The 19,868-nt window shown below is 41.6% G+C and overlaps 1 protein-coding gene across 11 annotated transcripts in view; it reads left to right on the forward strand.

Annotated features, from left to right (window-relative positions):
• CYB5RL (cytochrome b5 reductase like) overlaps positions 1-19,868 on the forward strand; it is a 29,522-nt gene that overhangs the window by 978 nt on the left and 8,676 nt on the right. For 4 of the 11 annotated variants that reach the window (XM_077333658.1, XM_077333660.1, XM_077333656.1 and 1 more), the window contains 5 exons: positions 3,952-4,131; positions 6,373-6,521; positions 8,105-8,192; positions 13,701-13,805; positions 17,485-17,688. In XM_077333658.1, coding sequence (XP_077189773.1) covers positions 3,955-4,131; positions 6,373-6,521; positions 8,105-8,192; positions 13,701-13,805; positions 17,485-17,688 — 723 coding nt within the window. In that variant the 5' untranslated portion in view covers positions 3,952-3,954. The other 7 variants (XM_077333653.1, XM_077333652.1, XM_077333662.1 and 4 more) reach the window with 7 other exon arrangements.

A 19,868-nucleotide genomic window follows, 5' to 3' on the forward strand; every position in this document is an offset into this window, starting at 1 on the left:
ATATGAAGTTCCATATTGTTAAGTGTAAGGCGATATGCACTGGGGAGAAAAAATTCCCAGCTTCATGTGTGGACTAATGGGGGTCTGAACTTGCTGATGATCAAAAGGGAAAAGATCTTGGGGGTCATAGTAGATAGCTCAATGAAAGTGTTAACCCAGTGTGCAGCAGCAGTCAAAAAGGCAAGTTGGTGATTATTAGGAAAGAAACATTATACTGCCCCTGTATGGATCTATGAAGTGACCTCATTTGGAATTCTGTGCACAGTTCTTTTAAGACCAACAAAGATTTATTCAAGGTGTGAACTTTTGTGTGCATGCATACTTCCTCAGACAAAATGGAAAAAGGATCATGAGAGTACAGATATATAGTAAAGGTAAATTAGTGGCAAGTTAGTAAACTTATGTCATATGATAATTCTTTACTAAAACAGCTAATCAGTCCTTTTGAGTTCAGTTGTAGTTCACAAAAATATTGGACTCTCATGATCCTTGTACCAGTTTGTTTGAGAAAGTGTGCATGCACATGAAAGCTTATGTCTTGAAGAAATCTTTGTTGATCTTAAAGGTGCTATTGGACTTTTGTTGTGCTACTTGAGACTAACACGGCTACCTACTTGAATCTGTGTATAGTTCTCATCACCATGTCTCAAAAACAACATTAAAGAGCTGGAAAAAGTACAGAGGAGGGCAACCAAGATGATTAGAGGGCTGGATCACTTCCCTGGGGAATCTGGGACTTTTCAGTTTAGACTACTAAGTGGGAACATGATACAGGTTTATGAAATTACACATGGGGTAAAACTCAAAGAAATTGATTGACAAAGAATTTTTTTCTCCCTCAAAATACTATAACTTAAGGGCATACAATGAAACTGATATGCAGTAGGTTCAGGATGGCCAAAAGGAAATTCTTCTTTACACAGTGAGTGATCAAAACATGGAACTCACTGCCAGAGGATATAGTGATGGCCACAGCCATAGAGCTTTAAAACGGGATTAGACACCTTAATGGAGGATATGTCTATCAGTGGCTGCTAGCCATGGTGACTAAAGGGAACCTCCATCTTTAGAGGTAGTAAACCTCTGAATCACAGTGCCAGGAGTCGGTGAGAGAGAGAGCCAGTTTTGTGTAGTGGTTAGGAGTGCGGACTTCTAATCTGGCATGCCAGGTTTGATTCTGCACTCCTCCACATGCAACCAGCTGGGTGACCTTGGGCTCGCCACGGCACTGATAAAATTGTTCTGACCGAGCAGTGATATCAGGGCTCTCTCAGCCTCACCCACCCCACAGGGTGTTTTTTGTGGGGAGAGGAATGGGAAGGCGACTGTAAGCCGCTTTGAGCCTCCTTCGGGTAGGGAAAAGCAGCATATAAGAACCAACTCTTCTTCTTCTTCCTCAACCTCTATGCCTATTGCTGGACCTCCAGAGGAAGTGGGTGACTGTAAGTCAGGATGTTTAACTAGATGGCCCACTGGTCTGATCCAGCCGGGCTCTTGTGTTCTTGTATTCTTGCAGTACTCCGGTGACTGTCAGAACAGCCACAAGTATATTTTTGTGTATGTTTGTCAAGCAAAAACTTATTATTTCTTAATTGTGAGACATTGGAGTTCAATCGTAGTAGGTTTATCATCAGTGCCTGGGAATTTGAATTAATGTCCTACTCAGTACTGATCAGGAACTTCAGTTTCTGAAACATGTTGAGGATATGGTCCACAACTATGAAGAAGCAATAACTTTCATATTACTACCGTCCTGTTCAATCGCTGTTGCTACAGAGTGATAAAGTTGAAAGGAACCCAATACCATACCTCCTCAGTAATCCAACCCCCTGGTTTGTTATAAGCAGAGAACAACTGAGCTGTAGATTTGTGCTTGCAGAATCACTGGTTCTAAATTAAGAAGATAGCAAGCCAGACAAGATAAGATGCCTGCCTAACATTGATCATGAGCAGGTAGTGTTGCTTGCACCAGTGGTATAACCACCTTTTTTGTTGTTGCTGCCATGGAAGATAAGATGGTTAGGAAAACTAATGATCTATAATTTTTTAAAAAAGCTTAAAAGAGGCTCTCATGTTGCACGTTGGAAAAGGAGAGGAAGTGGGTCCCAGTGGATCTGAAAAGTATGAAGATTTTGTAAAAAATGTATACCAAAGCATTGCTAGACAACCTAAGCCAATGTAGGTGGGGAAACGTCCTGAACCAAAGGACCACAACAAAGCAACCATAATAATATTCACTGATTGATTAGCTTAGATTTATATGCCAGCACAGGTTGGTTAACATAATAATAATTACATAGAGAATTAAAAACTTTAACATGGTTGGAAGAGTAATTAAAATAATTAAAAACAGTTAAAACATTTCTTAGGATTCTGTTGACACAATAGTATCCAAACAGCTGTCAATAATATTCCTCATTCCAGGGAAGGTGTCCATCGCAGGAGGGGGTTCTCAATGTTTCTGGTTATTGCCCTCAACCAAATCCCTCGCGGAAGAGCTCTGTCTTATAGGCCCTCCAAAACTGAGCTAACTCTCGGAAGGACCTGCACCTCTTCTGGGAGCTCATTCCATCAGGTAGGGGCAAGAACCAAAAAGTCCTGGCCCTGGTTGAAATCAAGTGTACCTCTTGAGAGCCAGGGATCTCTAGCCTGTTCGAATTGGTCAAGTGCAGTGCCCTTCAGGGGAAGGGGGGCATAGTCAGGTACATGGGGCCCAGGCCACATATGGCGTTAAAGGTTAGAACCAAGACCTTGATCCTGATCAGCTGGGAGTCAATTCAACTGGGAGCCAATGCAGCTGCATAAAGACTGGCTTAATATAGGCTCTCCATCGTGTCTGTTACCTTTTATGGACCCATCTGTCTTAGATGACTGCTGATGACCTATTGATTGGGATTCCAGTTGTATTCTATTTTTCTAGAACTGTGTCCTATCTAAAATTTAATGGGGGTGGGGTTATTTACATCAAATGCCATTCAGACTAAAGTTGTTCTCCCAAACCATTTTTGCTCTTGGACAAGTTGGAAGGGTCAAGCACAGATATGCCTTTAAAGTAAGGTTAATCTGGAAACATTGTGTGGTTCTAAAATAACTATTTTTTTTTCAACCCTTGGGCATTGCTGCCAATTGCTAATGAAGAAACTGATTCAGTCTTGTACTATAAAGTCCTAAATTGTATTTTTCCTCTTGCAGCAGTATCCTGCTTTGTGGAAAAAAATTCTATGCCTAAACGTAAGAGAGAGAGCATTCTTATTTTCCCCTGCCCTCTTCCTCCCTGGGGAATGTAATCAGTAAAATGGGTGTTAGGAGTAACTTGGAGTTAAATGGTCATGTCAGTTTGGTTTGGCTTACTGGACAGAGCAATTGCAATTAGATCTGCAGCAAATATATATATTAAAAAAATAAAATAGAGTAACTAAGATTATCTAATATTTGGATATTTTACTTTCGTTAAAGGGGGGGGGGGAACCTGTAATGGCACTTGTTGAACTGAAGGTGATCTTGACCAGCATCACTCTGAAATCACTTTTAAGATGGGAATTGTGAATCTGTTTATCTGCTGGATAATTTTTTTTGTTTTTTATACCTCACTTTTCACTAGCCAAAGGAGTTTGAGTGGCTTGCAGTCACTTCCTTCCTCTCCCCATAACAGTCACCCTGTGAAATAGGTGAGGCTGAAAGAGCTCTGAGAGAACTGTGACTGGCCCAAGGTCACCCAGCTGGCTGCTTGTTGAGGAGTGGGGAATCAAACTACTCTTAACCACTATACCATGCTGGCTCTCAAGCTCAGCCCTGATTCTGATTACTCCAGAATAAAGCTTCAGTGGAGCTTGCTTCCAAAGTCAGAATTGCAGGTGGAACATTAAAATCCATGTTCAAGAAGAGCATTTATAGATTATCTCCAACACAGAAGTTCTAAGTTACATGATGTTGTTGGATTGTGTTTTATAGACAATGGATGACAGTGAAGATGACTGGCTGTCACTCAAGCCCCAAGAACCACTGCCAGCTCAGTGTTGTGGCAGTGGCTGCAAACCCTGCATCTATGATGTGTACCAGAAGGAGCTGGAGCAATGGGAAGAGGCCAAGGCAAAACGAGACAGAAGCCTCCTGACCAGAAAGAAACCACAAGTAGCCATTTTAAACCTATGCCAATATAATTATTTTTTCAGCCTGATTCTAATTAAATTCACTTTGAAGTATAACCTGCTCTTTTCAGTGGGGTATACATCCAAGTCAGTTTGCAGCTATTGTTAGTGTGCCACATTTCAGGAGTAGTTTTGAAGCTGAGGCAAGAAGACAACATCCAACTGTTTGTCAAAAGCATGCACACTGTGATATGAGCTGATGCATACACAAACTTTTGAGGAGGGGATGGAAGGGAACAACAGTTTTCAACACAGATGGTCAGCTTGTTTTTTTTTCTTTTTGAAGCACCCTTTTGTCATTCAAAGCAGGGTAGGGAAACCTCTGGTATGCTGACACTAGCACACCAGACCACTTTGCTCCAAACCAGGGACCAGATAGCCAGTCAGGCAACCAAAGCACTGGCAGCTGTGCTTGGGTTAACAGTGCAAGAAACAGCAACATGCATGTATTATGCCTGTTCATCAGCTCCCAGACCTACATAGTCACCAGCCAAGTCAAAAGTGGATCCCTGAGAGGCAAACAAAGCTGTTGGGAGTTGGTTTTCTCTGAGTGTGTCTTACCAAGTACAGCCATTTTCTCTTTCTTTCCCCCAAGTTTGTCTGCCAGCACACCATCATCTTCACAAATAGGAAAGTCATTTATTTTCAGCACTTATCCAAAAAACATTGCCTAGCCCTGATATAGAGCAATTTGCTTCTAAAAGTTCTTATTTCAGAGTTAGGCTAGTAGATCAACTGATAAAACAGTGTTAATTAATTTGGGGATCACATTCCTCCCCCCCCTGTTTTTTAATGCTGAAAAGCAACCATAGAGAAGTGAAGGAACAAGTGGATCTAGGCCACAGCTGTTTCATTTTGCACATCTTTTCCCCACTAAAAACCATCCATCCTGAGGTTTTCTGAGCTCTGGTGGAGAAAACAGATAGTATAAAAGTGCCTGATTTTTCTTCCCTCCCGATCATCAGACTTAATAACAGTTCAGAATGGTATCTCTCCGGCCTCCATCTCTCGTATATCTTGTTGCCAAAGAGCTATTTGACAACAATTCCCCATCTGTTGAATATTTGTTATTTCAGTTTGTTAACAGGTTCCCTTTCAAATGAACATGTAATAATTTTTTACTGAAACAATATTGAGGTATCATTATACTTTGAACCATTCCAGCAATTCATGCAAGGGAACCATATTCTATCTAAGCTTCCCTCATAGCAAAGTCTATTGCTACGTTTCCAGTATGTAATTTATCCCATCCTCTCTCCTTGCCTTTGTAAAATTCTGTCAGACCTCTCCATTGGAGGGCAAATGCAAATCTGTTAAATGCAGGTTGTTGCTCACAATATCTCAGACGTATGGTGGAGTTTCTTACAGAAGAGGAAAGTATGTCTTACATCAAAAATGAAAAAGATTAAAAGTGAAGATAACAAGCTCAAGGCATTTTATTTGAAATTAGAGAATTTTGTATTCAGTGTGAGATGAGCTGATTATGGTTAATAGTAAGCTAAAGGTATTCTAGATGTGCATTTCTCTTTATTATTCACATGTTCTGAGTCTGAACTCTGGTATGCAATATAGATCTGAAGACCATATCATGATCAGATTTTGAAATGTTAGAAAATGGGGATGGTACCTTTTCAGGTAAAATATCTGTCTCATTAACACAGCATGGTAGTCAAAAAGAAGTAAGCATTTCACTTCATTGCCTCTTCATGTCTAGTGTAGCTTCACCAGTATAATTTTTGTGGTTGTACAACTATTAAAAGCATAAGAGATTGGGGAGGTGGGAAGTAGCAACTCTAGTGGGAGGAAGTGAGAAATTGCTTTAAAAGATTGCAGATGAAAAAGAATGCCAGCTCCTTTAAATAAGCTGAAAAGAGCTCTTCTCTTGCTTTCCATTACCTCTTGCTTGGCATTTGTATACTTAGAGTGCCATCACTTATTTCATGGGGAAAGACCTTTAATTTCTCACACTCCAAAATCATTATCAGAAAAGGCATAATTCTGTAAAAAAAAAAAAAAACTATAATTCTGTAAATACAAACAGGACCTAAGCTTTAAATGATATTTCACAAAGAATTGTTTACTGACTTAAGACCTAGTATATTGAATCTGTAAAGCTTTTTCTTTTTGCAGGACCACATTTCACCAGTGCTGAATTCACTCACGTTTTGGTTGGGGCTGTGTGGGTGCCTTTTAACCTAGTCATTATTTATTGTTCCCCTTGTAGTGCAAGAATTCCGAACTGGCTCCAGAAATGTTTACAGCTTTCACTATAAGCTCTGTGGATCAGCTGACAGAGGACACCTACCAGTATAAATTTGAATTGCCTGGAAATAGCAGCTTGGGGTTGAGTTTAGGACAACATATTGTGCTAAGGTACTGCGCAAAGTCTCTAGTTAAACAGGTCACAGTATGTGATTTAACTTGCAGTTTTTTGTTGATATACAAAGATTTCATGCCAAGTACATCATCATTTCTGTGCTTCCAAATTGATTCTGTTGAAAGAGCTCGTGAGCTTATTAGCCCTGCTAATTTTATGGTGTGTGCTACCCTATAGTTGCATTTTCCTTCCATTTTAGTTTTGTGTTGGAGGTATAAAAATTAAGTGTAGGTAAGAAACCAATTTACAGAAAGCAAAAAATGGAAAACTAAATACATTTTACAGTAATCATCATGAACTGACTTATAGGCACAATTTATTAACTTTTTACCCCTGAGGCAGTTATGTATTTTGCAATTCAGAGTTGCCTCTCTTGTAATGTATACATTTATTATATCTGTGTGCCCACAACCATTTATCAGCCTCCCCAATAAGTTAGGGGGACAGAATTTTCCCAAGGCCTCCCGGTGAATGTCATAGTTGAACAGGTATGCAATCCTAGGCCTCCTTGGTCCAAATGCATCATAATTGATCCAGATTCACAACACTGGCCATTTTGCAGGGGATTACAGTGATAGTGAGAGTGTTACGATGGATTTAGGTAGCTAGTTGGGGATTGAAACTAATAATGTGAAATAGCTGTATATAATATGGATGTTTCCTATGGATAATAGAACGATGTAGTGATACAAAGGTTGCCATCAGTTATAGTTGTGCAATTCATTGGCAATAGACATTTGATGTCAATCAACCACTAGTCATTTTCTTCCTGAGAGGCCAATATGGTGCACATCACCACCACTAGAACAGAAGCCCTGACATCTGTAGTTCAGTGTCTAAAGCCACCATTCTCCACCTAGCTTTTCAGGGCTGCTTCCAGCAAAATATTTCTATACCTGTATTCTGAAAAACATGTAAGGATGTAGCCAGGAAATGGCTATAGTGAAACTGACATAAGGTGTTTTTTGCATTATGCTTAGTTGTCCTTTCTACATCCATTTGGGAGTTTTTCTCAGATTCTGGATTTCAGGCTTGGGGAGTCTTGCTAATACTATATCTGTTCATTATTGCTGACGGCAGTATTGCTCAATTATATTGTATCTTTTATACATATGCCAATAAAGGCATTGTTGTTGTTTGTTGTAATTATTGTTGATGAAGAGCTGATATAGATTTAAGATGAATGTCTGTTTTTGCTGCAAACAGTTTGTAATCCTGCTCTATCACAGATCCTTCTTTGCCTTACTTGGCCAGAAGCTCAGTTACATCACATAAAAAGCTGGGCTGGCTGCGTAGCTTATCCAGGAAAGGAAAAAGATTGTTAAGGAGGGTGGTATAGCTGTGAAAGAGAGAAATCAGAGGTTATTCAGTGCCTTGGATCTCTGCAATTTCACTGCAAAATGGGAGGGACTGGTCTATTGTCTGGTTGGCAAAGGGCAGCCCATGGGGAAGAAGGAAGGATGCCTACAGTGCTTTTCAGGCAGCTGCCTTTGCACAAGAGAAGAGTACTCAGCTGATGGGGATTGTCAGGGTTTCAGATCAGGGTTCCCTCCCTCTGTCTTTTCTTTTTCTTCCTCAGAGGACTAGTGAATGATTTGGAGATTCAACGAGCCTATACTCCAATTACCCCTGTGAACACTGAAGGATACTTTGATGTTTTAATAAAGGTAAATAGCTTCCTTTGTTCTATCGATTAACAGCTTGACGTAGGACCCATGTCATCTTTTATGCCAGCAGAGAGCTTCACTTTGTACTTTAATAACTAGAGGCCTGCAGTCAAAGATTTGGCTTGGCAAGTCCAATGCAATTTGTGCAGATCAGCCCCCGCCCCAGCTCAAGATAACGCCATATTACCTTGTTATAGAAATGAATGCAGAGTTGATCTTGGAGAAAGGTTTCTGCCTGAAGCACATTGAACTTCAACTTCATAAACTTCCCTAGCCCCCACTAAGACCCACCTTTTCATTCTTTTCCCCCCCTACTCGACGCTGCCCTCTCATTTAAACGTCAGAGCTGGAGAGTGGCCAGGGAAAAGGATGATTAATCTGTGCCATCTGAGGAGGGGCATTTGGAGTACCTTCTGTGCTGGCATAAATAGACATACCAATCCTTAACAATAACGGGTTAGAAATATTTATTTTTTATTATTTTATTTATTATATATTTATTATATATCGCCCTCCCCAGAGGCTCAGGGCGGTTTACATAAGAACAGTACATGAAACAGTCTATAACATGTGGATAACCACACAATAATAATAACTAATAGTAACCATATAACAATATACCAGTATAAACAATATAAATAATGCAACAGTGCAAACAGGTCCAGAGTATACTGGTGGAATTCGGGGGGGGGGGGGGGGGCTTCAGTCGCTTTTGGTTATGTCTGGTCTCAACCAAACACCTGGTGGAAGAGCTCCTTTTTGCAGGCCCTGTGGAACTGTTTACGCTCCGTCAGGGCCCTGATTTCCTCCGGGAGCTCGTTCCACTAGGTGGGGGCCAGAACAGAGAATGCTCTGGCCCTGGTCGAGACCAGGCGGACCTCTTTAGGGCCGGGGACCCTTAGCTGGTTGGTAGCAGTGGAGTGCAGAGCTCTTTTGGGGGCATAGGCGGGGAGGCGATCCCTCAGGTACACTGGGCCCTGACTGTGTATGGCCTTGAAGGTAGTTACCAGAACCTTTAGTCTGATCCGGAATTCTACTGGCAACCACTGCAGTTGATGGAAAATGGGCTGGATGTGGGACCTCTATGGTATTGCTGTGAGGATCCTGGCCGCTGCATTTTGAACCAGCTGTAATTTCCGGGTCAAAGCTAAGGGCAGGCCTGCGTAGAGCGAGTTACAAAAGTCCAGTCTAGAGGTGACTGTCGTATGGATCACTGTGGCTAGGTGTTCCGGGGCCAGGTAGGGCGCTAGTAGCTTGGTTTGGCGGAGATGGTAGAATGCCAGCTGCGCTACCTTCATGATCTCGGCTTCCATTGTGAGGAAAGCGTCAAGAATCACACCTAGATTCCTGGCAGAGTGAGCTGTAGAGAGCTGCACACCATCCAGGGCAGGCAGACGCGCTTCCTCGCATGGGCCCTTCTTACCTAGCCACAGGACCTCCATTTTTGAAGGATTGAGCTTCACTCTGCTTGAGCCATCTCATCACTGCTTCCAGGCAGCTGGCTAATGCTTCTGGGGGAGAGTCAGGGTGACCATCCATCAGGAGGAAGAGCTGGGTGTCATCTGCATATTGATGGCAACTCAGCCCAAACTTCCGTACCAGTTGTGCGAGAGTGCACATGAAGATGTTGAATAGGATAGGAGAGAGGACCGCTCCCTGTGGGAATCCACAAGTAAGTTGTTGGCAGTCTGATGTTCTGTCTCCTATTGCAACCCTCTGTCCACGATCCCGGAGGAAGGAGATCAGCCATTGAAGGGCTGTCCCTTGTATTCCGGCATCGATGAGGCGGCGAGCTAGAAGCTCATGATTGGCTATGTCCAACGCTGCTGAGAGGTCTAGTAATATCAGCAGTGCCGACCTGCCTCGGTCCAACTGGCAACGGAGGTCGTCCGTCAGGCCCCATGGCCAGGCCAGGAACCTGACTGGGATGGGTCTAGGACCAAAGCTGCTTCCAGGTATTCCATCAGTTGGTTTGCGACTGCCCTTTCTACCATCTTCCCCAGAAACGCTAAATGCGAGACGAGTCAGTAGTTATTAGGCTCTCGTGGATCTAGAGATGTTTTTTTCAGCAGTAGGCATACCACAGCCTCTTTCAGTCCCTCCAGGAATTCTCCCGTTGTGTGAGAGAGGTTGATTATCTCCTGGAGGGGGCCCTTTATCCTTATGTCAGCTGTTTTTAACATATTGTCTTGCAGGCTGTTGCCAGATGTATGCTATAAAGAAACAGAAAAAAATGATGCTTGTAGAAAAACAATATTTAATATTTGTGAAACCCCAATGTGTTTTGCATCAAGCTTATTCAGGGAGATATCACTTCAGATCTCAGTAGAAAGTTACTTTCCCTTCTGTAAATAACTGGTGGGATGACCTCCCCAGGGAGATCATGGCTCTGACGGAATTTGCCCAGTTCTGCTGAGCATGCAAGATGCTCTTCAACTGGGCTCATGGCTGAAACCAGTTAGAAAGTCATCCTCCAGCAAATAATCTGTCAAACCTTTACCCCCTATTGACATCTATGTTAGCAAATTTCCATCAGTGTAAGTAAATAGCTACTGGTGCTGCTGTTCGCTATTTTTAAATTATTGCTTTTAAAGTTTGTTGATATTAATTTATTATTAATGCAATTTTACTGGGTTTTTTGTTTGTTGTTGTTTTTTTGCTGATTTAAATCCAATCGTTGTTCACCATCCTGAGACCAAGAGGGGCGGTATAAATGGGTGTGTCAGTCAATCCATCACCCTCTTATTTTCTTTGTTGGACTTGGTGTGGTCCTTTTCTTCTCTCATGCTACATCAGGTAGGCAGCTACCTTGCAAGCTAGTCTGCGTAGTAGGACACTCTACATGTTTTTATGACCAATGTCATTCTCGGGCTATAAGGCAATTACTCCTGAGAAAGCACAACGATTGCCACATGTGATTACTCTGATTTAATTGATTGCAGGCCTTCATATTCATTAGGAACACCTCAATTTAAGGATAGATTCAGATATGTTCAGATATAAATAATTGTGTGTCTAGGAGTATGAAAATATTTTAAGTCTGCATTCATATCTTCTCAGGGGTAGACAGATTTCACTATAACTTTGCAACCTCAAACACTCGATCCTCCAGGCAGGTCACCAAGAACAATTATTTTACCTTATGCTCGCCCTCCAGGAGTTTGTACTTTTCAGGGCTTCATCATTGATTGTGTGATAGGTTGAGTGTGAATTATATTCCTTCTGAGGTGTGTATAGCTTTTATAAGACACTTGTGGGTGGATCATTTCACCATTATTGTGGCAATTGGAGGGGGGAAATGCTACATTTGAGCTGTATTAATAGGATACCTTTATAGGTTGGCTGTGAAATTTTATATATACTTGCTTATTACACATAAGTTTTGCATTTCAATAATAGTAGTAATGATTGTAATAACACCTTCCCTTTGTATAGAACCTTTCATCCCAAAGGGAACCATAGTTATTCTCTGGCAGTAACAAAAGAGATGGAACACCCATCGTAAAGCACCCATTTGTATAACCTGCTCTGTAGATTGTAGTGTATTTCTCACTATTCAGGCAATTTTTGGAAGTACTATATTATTATTATTACTATGCAATCCAAGTGCTGTTCAGACACCCCTGTGTCCCATGATTACGGCACTGCATTTGTGATACTACAGTTAAGAGCAAGTGAGTGGCGATTTTCTGTGCTTAACCCTCCCTTTGAGTGATTCTATAATGTTATGGTGTTTTTTGGTGTAAATCCCAGAATAGAGGTTTTCACTCCAGGAGTTTCTCCTTCTTTTCTATTTACAAGAATTCATTATAAACCAGTTTGGTCATTGCTCCATTTGAACAAAAGAGAAACCTATAGGAGAGTCAGTTCTGAATACATTGCCTCCACTGAAACCAATATCCCCTTATCTATCTGGAAACCTCTCCACACCCTTTATTTTATATTACCATCTGCCTTTGTGCCCACAGTTGCCAACTTTGTTTTTAAATTGACTCTCTTCCCGTACGTTCCTGTCCGAATAGCCTGACATGGCAGAGATTTTCAACCTTGGTGTCATCCTGGGCTGAAAGAAACCAGGGTCCTACGGGACCTTAACCAGTTCCGCAGGGTCTGCAAGACAGAGCTATTCCACCAGGCCTATGGTTCAGGTCAGACAACAACAAAAGTTTTGGCCTCACTTCTAAAATAGAAGGAAGACCACCTCTCCAGGAAGATCTTGAATGCCTGATTTTTTTTTTTTTTTGGGGGGGGGGGGTCCAATACAATATATATAATGTTTTAATGACTTACTGGTTTTTTAAATCTGATTGTTTTAAGCCATGCTGTCGCCCACCCTGAGCTTCCAGGAAGGGCAGGATATAATAATAAAGTTTATTACTATAATTATTTAGCAGAGGAAACTTTTGCTAGGCAGGAACAGTTAGATCATTGTTTGTATGAGTTGAGTTCAGGTTGCTGTGAACAAAGTGAGTTCCTGGAAGCAATCCACAACCCCCCCCCCAGCTGTTGCCAAGGGCTGCGAGGCCTTGCAGCACAATGTTCCATGCAGCACAAGTGAAGGGGTAGCACAAAGGAGCAATTAGCCCTCATTCCTTTACAAAGCTGTTTCCTCCAGTTTTCCCCTGCTTGTAGTTTTATGTACACTTGTGCACCTCATTTCATGACATTTTAAATTTATTTTATTTCTTATGTTTATATACCACCCTCCCTTTGCAGCATATTGTTCCGGATGCCCCACAGTCTTCAGCAGGGGCTTCTGAAGTTGAGCATAGGGAACTAATAGGGAAGAAGTCAGGAAAGAGCCATTGGGCCAGCTTGCTGTTTGTGGGTGCTTGTAGACAACCCAATGCATCTGTCCAGAACCACAGAGGCATGGCCAACATAGAAATTGTCTGGATATCTCACTTCATTTCTAGATTCATTGCTATGTACACAGAAACCTTTAGCTGTCATTTTTACCAAGTAAGTTTGTAAGCTGACATTGTTTTGGTTATTTTTATGTAACATGCTTTCCTATCTTGAACCATCTCTGCTCTAAATTTGTAGATGAAAGGTGACTTCTTGAAATTCAGGGCAAGATGGAGCAGTGTTGATTTGCATTTCACTTCTCAGAATACTTCCTTGCTTAATATTCACCTATGGAGCACCACAGTTTATGAACAGTTGCTTGCAATGGCATTGCAGCCCTAAAATGCCAGAGTGATATGCTTCTCTCACTAACCTAAGTGGTAGATCTGGTTTATCAGATCAGTCACAGCACTTTCTTGCATATATTATAATGTAGCCAGTACTTTCTTGCATATATTATAATGATCCGAGATAAAGAAATACTAGATTCTGGTAGCCTTAAAGTCAAAATAATTTAGTTTTTTTGTGCTATAATTTTATATTTTTTCCCCCAAGAAATTTTAAAAAGCACAGTGAACAGATTCTCTCTTGCTTTGTTCTTAGGAAAGTAGATCTTAAGCTACAGTTTGTTCTCCCTGTTTGTGTGTTTTGTTTTCAAAGTGCTATGAAGATGGACTAATGTCACAATATGTAAAATCCTGGAAACAAGGAGAATCAGTCTTTTGGAGAGGGCCATTTGGAGGCTTCCCTTACAGACCCAATCATGTAAGTTTTCTAATCGGCTTCCTCTTTGGTTTCCAAAGTGAAGGGGAAATCATTCTAAAGGCAGTTGGGTCCTTCTGATTTTCAGCATGGTGCTTTAGAATTCTGAAAGTCTTGCATAGACTGCAATACCTTAAAAGAGAACCAGATTCAGTATGGATTGGAGAGTTCTTACTGTGGACTGGAAAAGCAAACAATAAGCTCTGAAAGCCCCTGAACATAATCCTGCTGCCATGTTTATCCCACTTCCTGAGTCCTGAATGTGAAATAAAATTGCAGCACTAAGTTGATGCCCTTATCAGACATCTCTTGAACACTGTCCTAACTCTTGTTGTCTGTTTTGTTGCCCCCATTGACCTTTCTTTAATCCATGCTCAGAAGTGTCTGTCCTGCCACCTTTGACTGTTTTTCTCTGCTGTTGTCAAAATCAGCATTCGCCAAAATACTTAAGTGAGCTTCAGTTGGAAGGGGTGTATGTATGCAAGATGAAGGAAGCTAAATTGGCTAGGAGAAAGCCAGGAGTGAACCATATTTTCAGAATGAAAATCAAGAAAGAGAGAGGGATCTCCCTACTCCTGCCTTTCTCTCTCCCTTTTTAACTTTCTGTTAACAACAAGATGCATGTTGTGTATGTGGTGCTCCTTAGTGTTTGGTACTATTAGGTTGTCAGATACTTTGATGCCTTTCAAAGAACTTTCCTAGATAATTCTGCTGTCTTTTCCTTCATTGCAGCCTTGCATTAGAGTCCTGTCACATTATCAGAAACATCCTTAGAACAGAGTATGGTGGCCCAAGACCAGGTTTGGGGGCATAGTTTCTTAAAGCTGGACATTAAAAATCTCCAATTTCTGTGGGTTGAGAGATGGTTGGTTAGTTTCTGTGATTCTAAGTCCATTTTGGAGATCTGGACTCCTTCTCACAAGACACATGTCCTGGTGACACATATACAGACCACACACAGTAATATCCCTGAATTGTAGTCTGAGGCCCTGAGCCTACCCTTCCCCTTGTGTACTGGTCCTCAGTCTTGGAGCCACTGGTCATTTTCATCATTCCTCTGTGATTTGGGGGCTTAGCTGTGATTTAACTGTTAAGATCAGTCCTGGCATCTGACCCTATGGATATATCCTGACCACACAGTCCCCAAACAACTACCATTGCCGTGGTCTACTGAGCCGTCAGCCTTTGCTCACAGACTGCCACTCTCCCTTTCTTTTATTCACTTGCCACTAAACTGCCAGAGACTAGTAGACAATGATTGTTCAATATGCAGGGTAAACTTCACCCTGGTGTTGTTGGGAACACTAAAATATGTGAGGAGAAATGTAGTGGGTCACTAGAAAAAAACTGCATGCACTGCACGCAACAATAAAATGTTGGAGTTCTGTTAATTTTCTGATTTGTGTTTTGCTCTTTCACCCTTCAGATAAAAAACTCATTGCTAAATCACTTTCCCTTCTGAAACACTATATAATTAAGTTTATTCTGTAGACTGTTTGTCATTCTTGTTCCACAGCAATTGATATAGTTTGTTTATGTATAATTGATTATTGTAACTAAAGTTCCTGGACTAAGCAAATGTGTGGCAGAATGGATCCACAAGCATCACTCCATTCCAGCCTTACAAATTAATTACCAGAGGCTCCTTGGAAACATAGTTTGAACAAGGACTGCTGACTAATGGAACATTTTCCACATTTTCACAAGACATCCGTGCATTAGGCTCCTGGTAGACTAGGGTGTGTCCCTAGTGAATGAGCACACTGAATTGTTGACATAAGGCAATACTTTACTGTATCCTGGAGAATAGGGTCCAGTAGTAAAGGCAAGCAGCTTGCTGGAGACCAGAGGTAGGGTTGGCTAAAGGAGGTTCTATGGAACAGGTGGATGACCTCTGTAACATGCTGGTAACCAGATGAGAACTCAGAATTGCATGCAGCCACAGCTTCAGCATCAAAGCTTGGGCCAACAGCAGCATCCCATTTGTCACTTAGAGGAGGGCAGGGAAAGGTTCCTGATGGCAACAGAGGATAGGGCCTGCAGCAATGAGTTTAAACTACATGTAGAATGGCGCAGGCTAGATATTTGGGGGGGGGGGCTGCTGAAGACCCTCATGGATTGCCTCTCTGTTTCTAGAACAGAGTACTCCACAAGGATGAATGTCTGTCTGTCTCTCTGCAAGGACGAGATTTTAATTCTCTTAATTCAATACTGGGGGAGGGATAAAGATCAGTAAGTAAGTCCTACCATTGTTTATTTTAATGTCCGCTGCTAATATAGAAAGTGGGGAAACTCTCATCATGCAATGAGAAACTGTACAGTATGACCAAAATGTATAGAGAGGAAATGGTTCCTTCCGTCAGGTGTTCAGATTACACTTTTGTGCCTGAGCTTTATCTCAGAACACTTTAGTTGAAAACACATGGTGCGTAAGCACTGAATGCCAACTAAGTAAGCCCCATCCCAGTTCTACTGCAAAAATATCCAAGAGCAACTTGTACATTCAGGCCATTTAAAGAAATTACAAATAAAGTACAGGGGTATTTATATAGGTTTTTTAAATTACATATGTAATTAGACGACAGCTTTTAAACAGATACTGATCAGTAGCCTTTGCCTGCCAGCATCTTTCCCTACCCCCATCTACAATATGAAAATTAAAAGTATTTGATTTCTGTCCCAAACACTCCCAAGAGTTCAGCATAAAGAATCTTTTATTTTTTAATTAAAAAGTATAATTAACAAGTATAAAACTTAGTAAGCAAACAAAACATTGAATTAAAAATGCCTCCTTTTCCTCTCCATAGTGTGACAAGTGAATGCAGGCCAAGGAGGAACATTTTGCAGCTTTTCCAGACTTGGATTTTGACCAAGCTCTTGTGGAAGGGCAGCTTCCAAGAATGCCTCTGGTCTGCCCTTTTCACCCTTGACACATGGATAGTCCAAACCCATTAAGAAACTGGACTGGGCTGAAACTGTTTTTCTTCCTTTTATTCAAGATGAGCCAAAACAGGATCTGGATATACAAGCCGTTTTCAAAATCAAGATTTTCGTCAATGGCTCTCTAATACATTCTTAACAAATGCTTAAATGTTCTTAATTTTTCCCCAGTGTCAAGTGGGGGTAGCATTCATTAGCAATTTATGCTTTTTCTACCTCTAATGAATGATACCCCCATTTGACAGTAAGAGCTGATGGCTGCTTTGATATTTGAATACTTGCAATTAAGCTATATTAAAGCACTTCAGAGTATCTTCTGGAAAATTAAGAACAATTAAGCATTTGTTAAGATTTTATTGGAGAGGCACTGATTTTGAAAACAGTTTGACCGTTTACGCACTGGAGGTTTCATGCTGGGCTGCAGGCTGGAGTTTTAGTCGTGGCAGGTTGCCCCACCTCTTCTGCACCCGCATGGGGGAGCATGTGGCCCGGTGCACCTCATCCGCCCCCAATTTGTGCTCCTGCACAGGAGCTGGGGCAGTGAAGTTTCCAGTACGTAAACGGTCATAGTATATCCAGATCCCGTTTTGGCTTATCCTGAATAAAAAGAAGAAAAATACTTTCAGCCCAGTCCAGTTTCTTAATAGATTTGGCTTCACCTCATGCTCTGTTACAGAGAAGAATTAGTATTTTCAATTTTTAATTACTGAAATACAATTTCTTTCCTCGGCTTCATTTGTAGTACGGAGAACTTCTGATGCTTGCTTCTGGCACGGGCCTGGCACCGATGCTTCCCATCATCCAGCACATAACAGAAAATGAGAATGATGAAACATTTGTAACCTTAGTGGGCTGCTTCAGGACTTTTGGAAATATTTACTTGAAGACTCTTCTTCAGGATCAGTCACGATTCTGGAACATAAGGACATTTTATGTTCTAAGCCAGGTAACAGGAAATCTGAATGTTACTTCCCTCCATGCTTCTCTGACAGTGACTTGATTCAGAACATAGTTTACTGCTATGCACAAGAAGGAACCTGGAAAGAGCCAGGGACTTGCTCATGCACGGGGGCTCTAATTCTCTCCATGCTTCTCTGATTCACTCCCCACTTGCACAGTGAGAAAGTTATTTTGGGGTTATTTCAAAACTAGAGTGCAGAACTGGCATATACAAAAAAAAAAAGCACCCTTCCCTGGCCTGGATTCAGCTGAATCGATTTGGCCAAATCCAAAGTGATTTGGTGCCTCTAATGGAGATAGTGACAGATTTTATTTTCCTGCGCTCCAAGATCACTGCAGATGGGGACTGCAGCAAAGAAATTAAAAGACGCTTGCTCCTGGGGAGGAAAGCTATGGCAAATCTAGACAGCATCCTAAAAAGCAGATACATCACCCTGCCAACAAAAGTACGTTTAGTCAAGGCTATGGTATTCCCCCCCCCCCTTCAAGGATCGCTGCCTTGTTGTGGCAAGGGGGCTTGCGTAGTTCAGTGAAGCTATGAGCTATACCGTGCAGGGCCACCCAAGATGGACAGGTCATAGCTGAGAGCTCTGACAAAAGGTGATCCACTGGAGAAGGAAATGGCAAACCACTCCAGTATCTTTGCCATGAAAACTCTATGGACAGTTCCAAAAGGCAAAACGTTATGACACCGGAAGATGAGCCCCTCAGGTCGGAAGGTGTCCAATATGCTACTGGGGATGAGCAGACGGCTAGTACGAGTAGCGCCAGAATGAATGAAGCGACTGGGCCAAAGCCGAAAGGACGCTCAGTTGTGGAAGTAACTGGTGGCGAAAAGACAGTCCGATGCTGTAAAGATTTTTATTCCATAGGAACCTGGAACATCAGATCCATGAATCAAGGCAAGCTGGACGTGGTTATACAAGAAATGACAAGACTGAACATCTACATTTTAGGAATCAGTGAACTAAAATGGACAGGAATGGGTGAATTTAATTCAGATGACCATCAGGTATACTACTATGGACAAGAATCTCGCAGAAGAAATGGAGTAGCCTTCATAATCAATAAGAGAGTAGGAAAAGCAGTCTTGGGATACAATCCCCAAAATGACAGAATGATCTCAGTTCGAATCCAAGGCAAACCATTCAACATCACAGTGATCCAGGTCTATGCCCCAACCACTGCTGCTGAAGAGGATGAAGTTGATCAGTTCTATGAAGCCTTACAACACCTTCTAGAAGCAACGCCAAAAAATGATGTGCTTATCATCATGGGGGATTGGAATGCTAAAACAGGAAGCCAAAAGATAACTGGGATAACAGGCAAGTTTGGCCTTGGAGTACAAAATGGAGCAGGGCACAGGCTGGTAGAATTTTGTCAAGAGAATACAATGGTCATAGCAAACACTCTTTTCCAACAACCCAAGAGACGACTCTACACATGGACATCACCAGACGGTCAACACAGAAATCAGATTGACTATGTGCTCTGCAGCCAAAGATGGAAAAGTTCTATCCAGTCAATAAAAACAAGACCAGGAGCTGATTGTGGTTCAGATCATGAGCTTCTTGTTGCAAAATTTAGGCTTAAATTGAAGAAAGTAGGGAAAAGCACTAGGCCACTCAGGTATGAACTAAATCATATCCCCAACGAATACACAGTAGAGGTGACAAATAGATTTAAGGAATTAGATCTGAGACAGAGTGCCTGAAGAACTATGGACGGAGGTTCGCGACATTGTACAAGAGGTAGCAACTAAAACCATCCCAAAGAAAAAGAAATGCAAGAAATCAAAATGGCTGTCTGAGGAAGCTTTACAAATAGCTAAGGAGAGAAGGGAAGTGAAAGGCAAGGGAGAAAGAGAAAGATACACCCAATTGAATGCAGAATTCCAGATAAAAGCTAGAAGAGATAAGAATGCCTTCTTAAATGAACAGTGCAAACAAATAGAAGAAAACAATAGAATGGGGAGGACCAGAGATCTTTTCAAGAAAATTGGAGATATGAAGAGAACGTTTCATGCAAAGATGGGTATGATAAGGGACCAAAATGGTAGGGACCTCACAGAAGCAGAAGAGATTAAACTAAGGTGGCAAAATTATACAGAAGAACTATACAAGAGTGAGCTTAACATCCCTGATGACCACAATGGGGTAGTTACTG

The sequence above is a fragment of the Paroedura picta genome, chromosome 4, assembly GCF_049243985.1.
Source record: "Paroedura picta isolate Pp20150507F chromosome 4, Ppicta_v3.0, whole genome shotgun sequence".
Lineage (NCBI taxonomy): Eukaryota > Metazoa > Chordata > Lepidosauria > Squamata > Gekkonidae > Paroedura > Paroedura picta.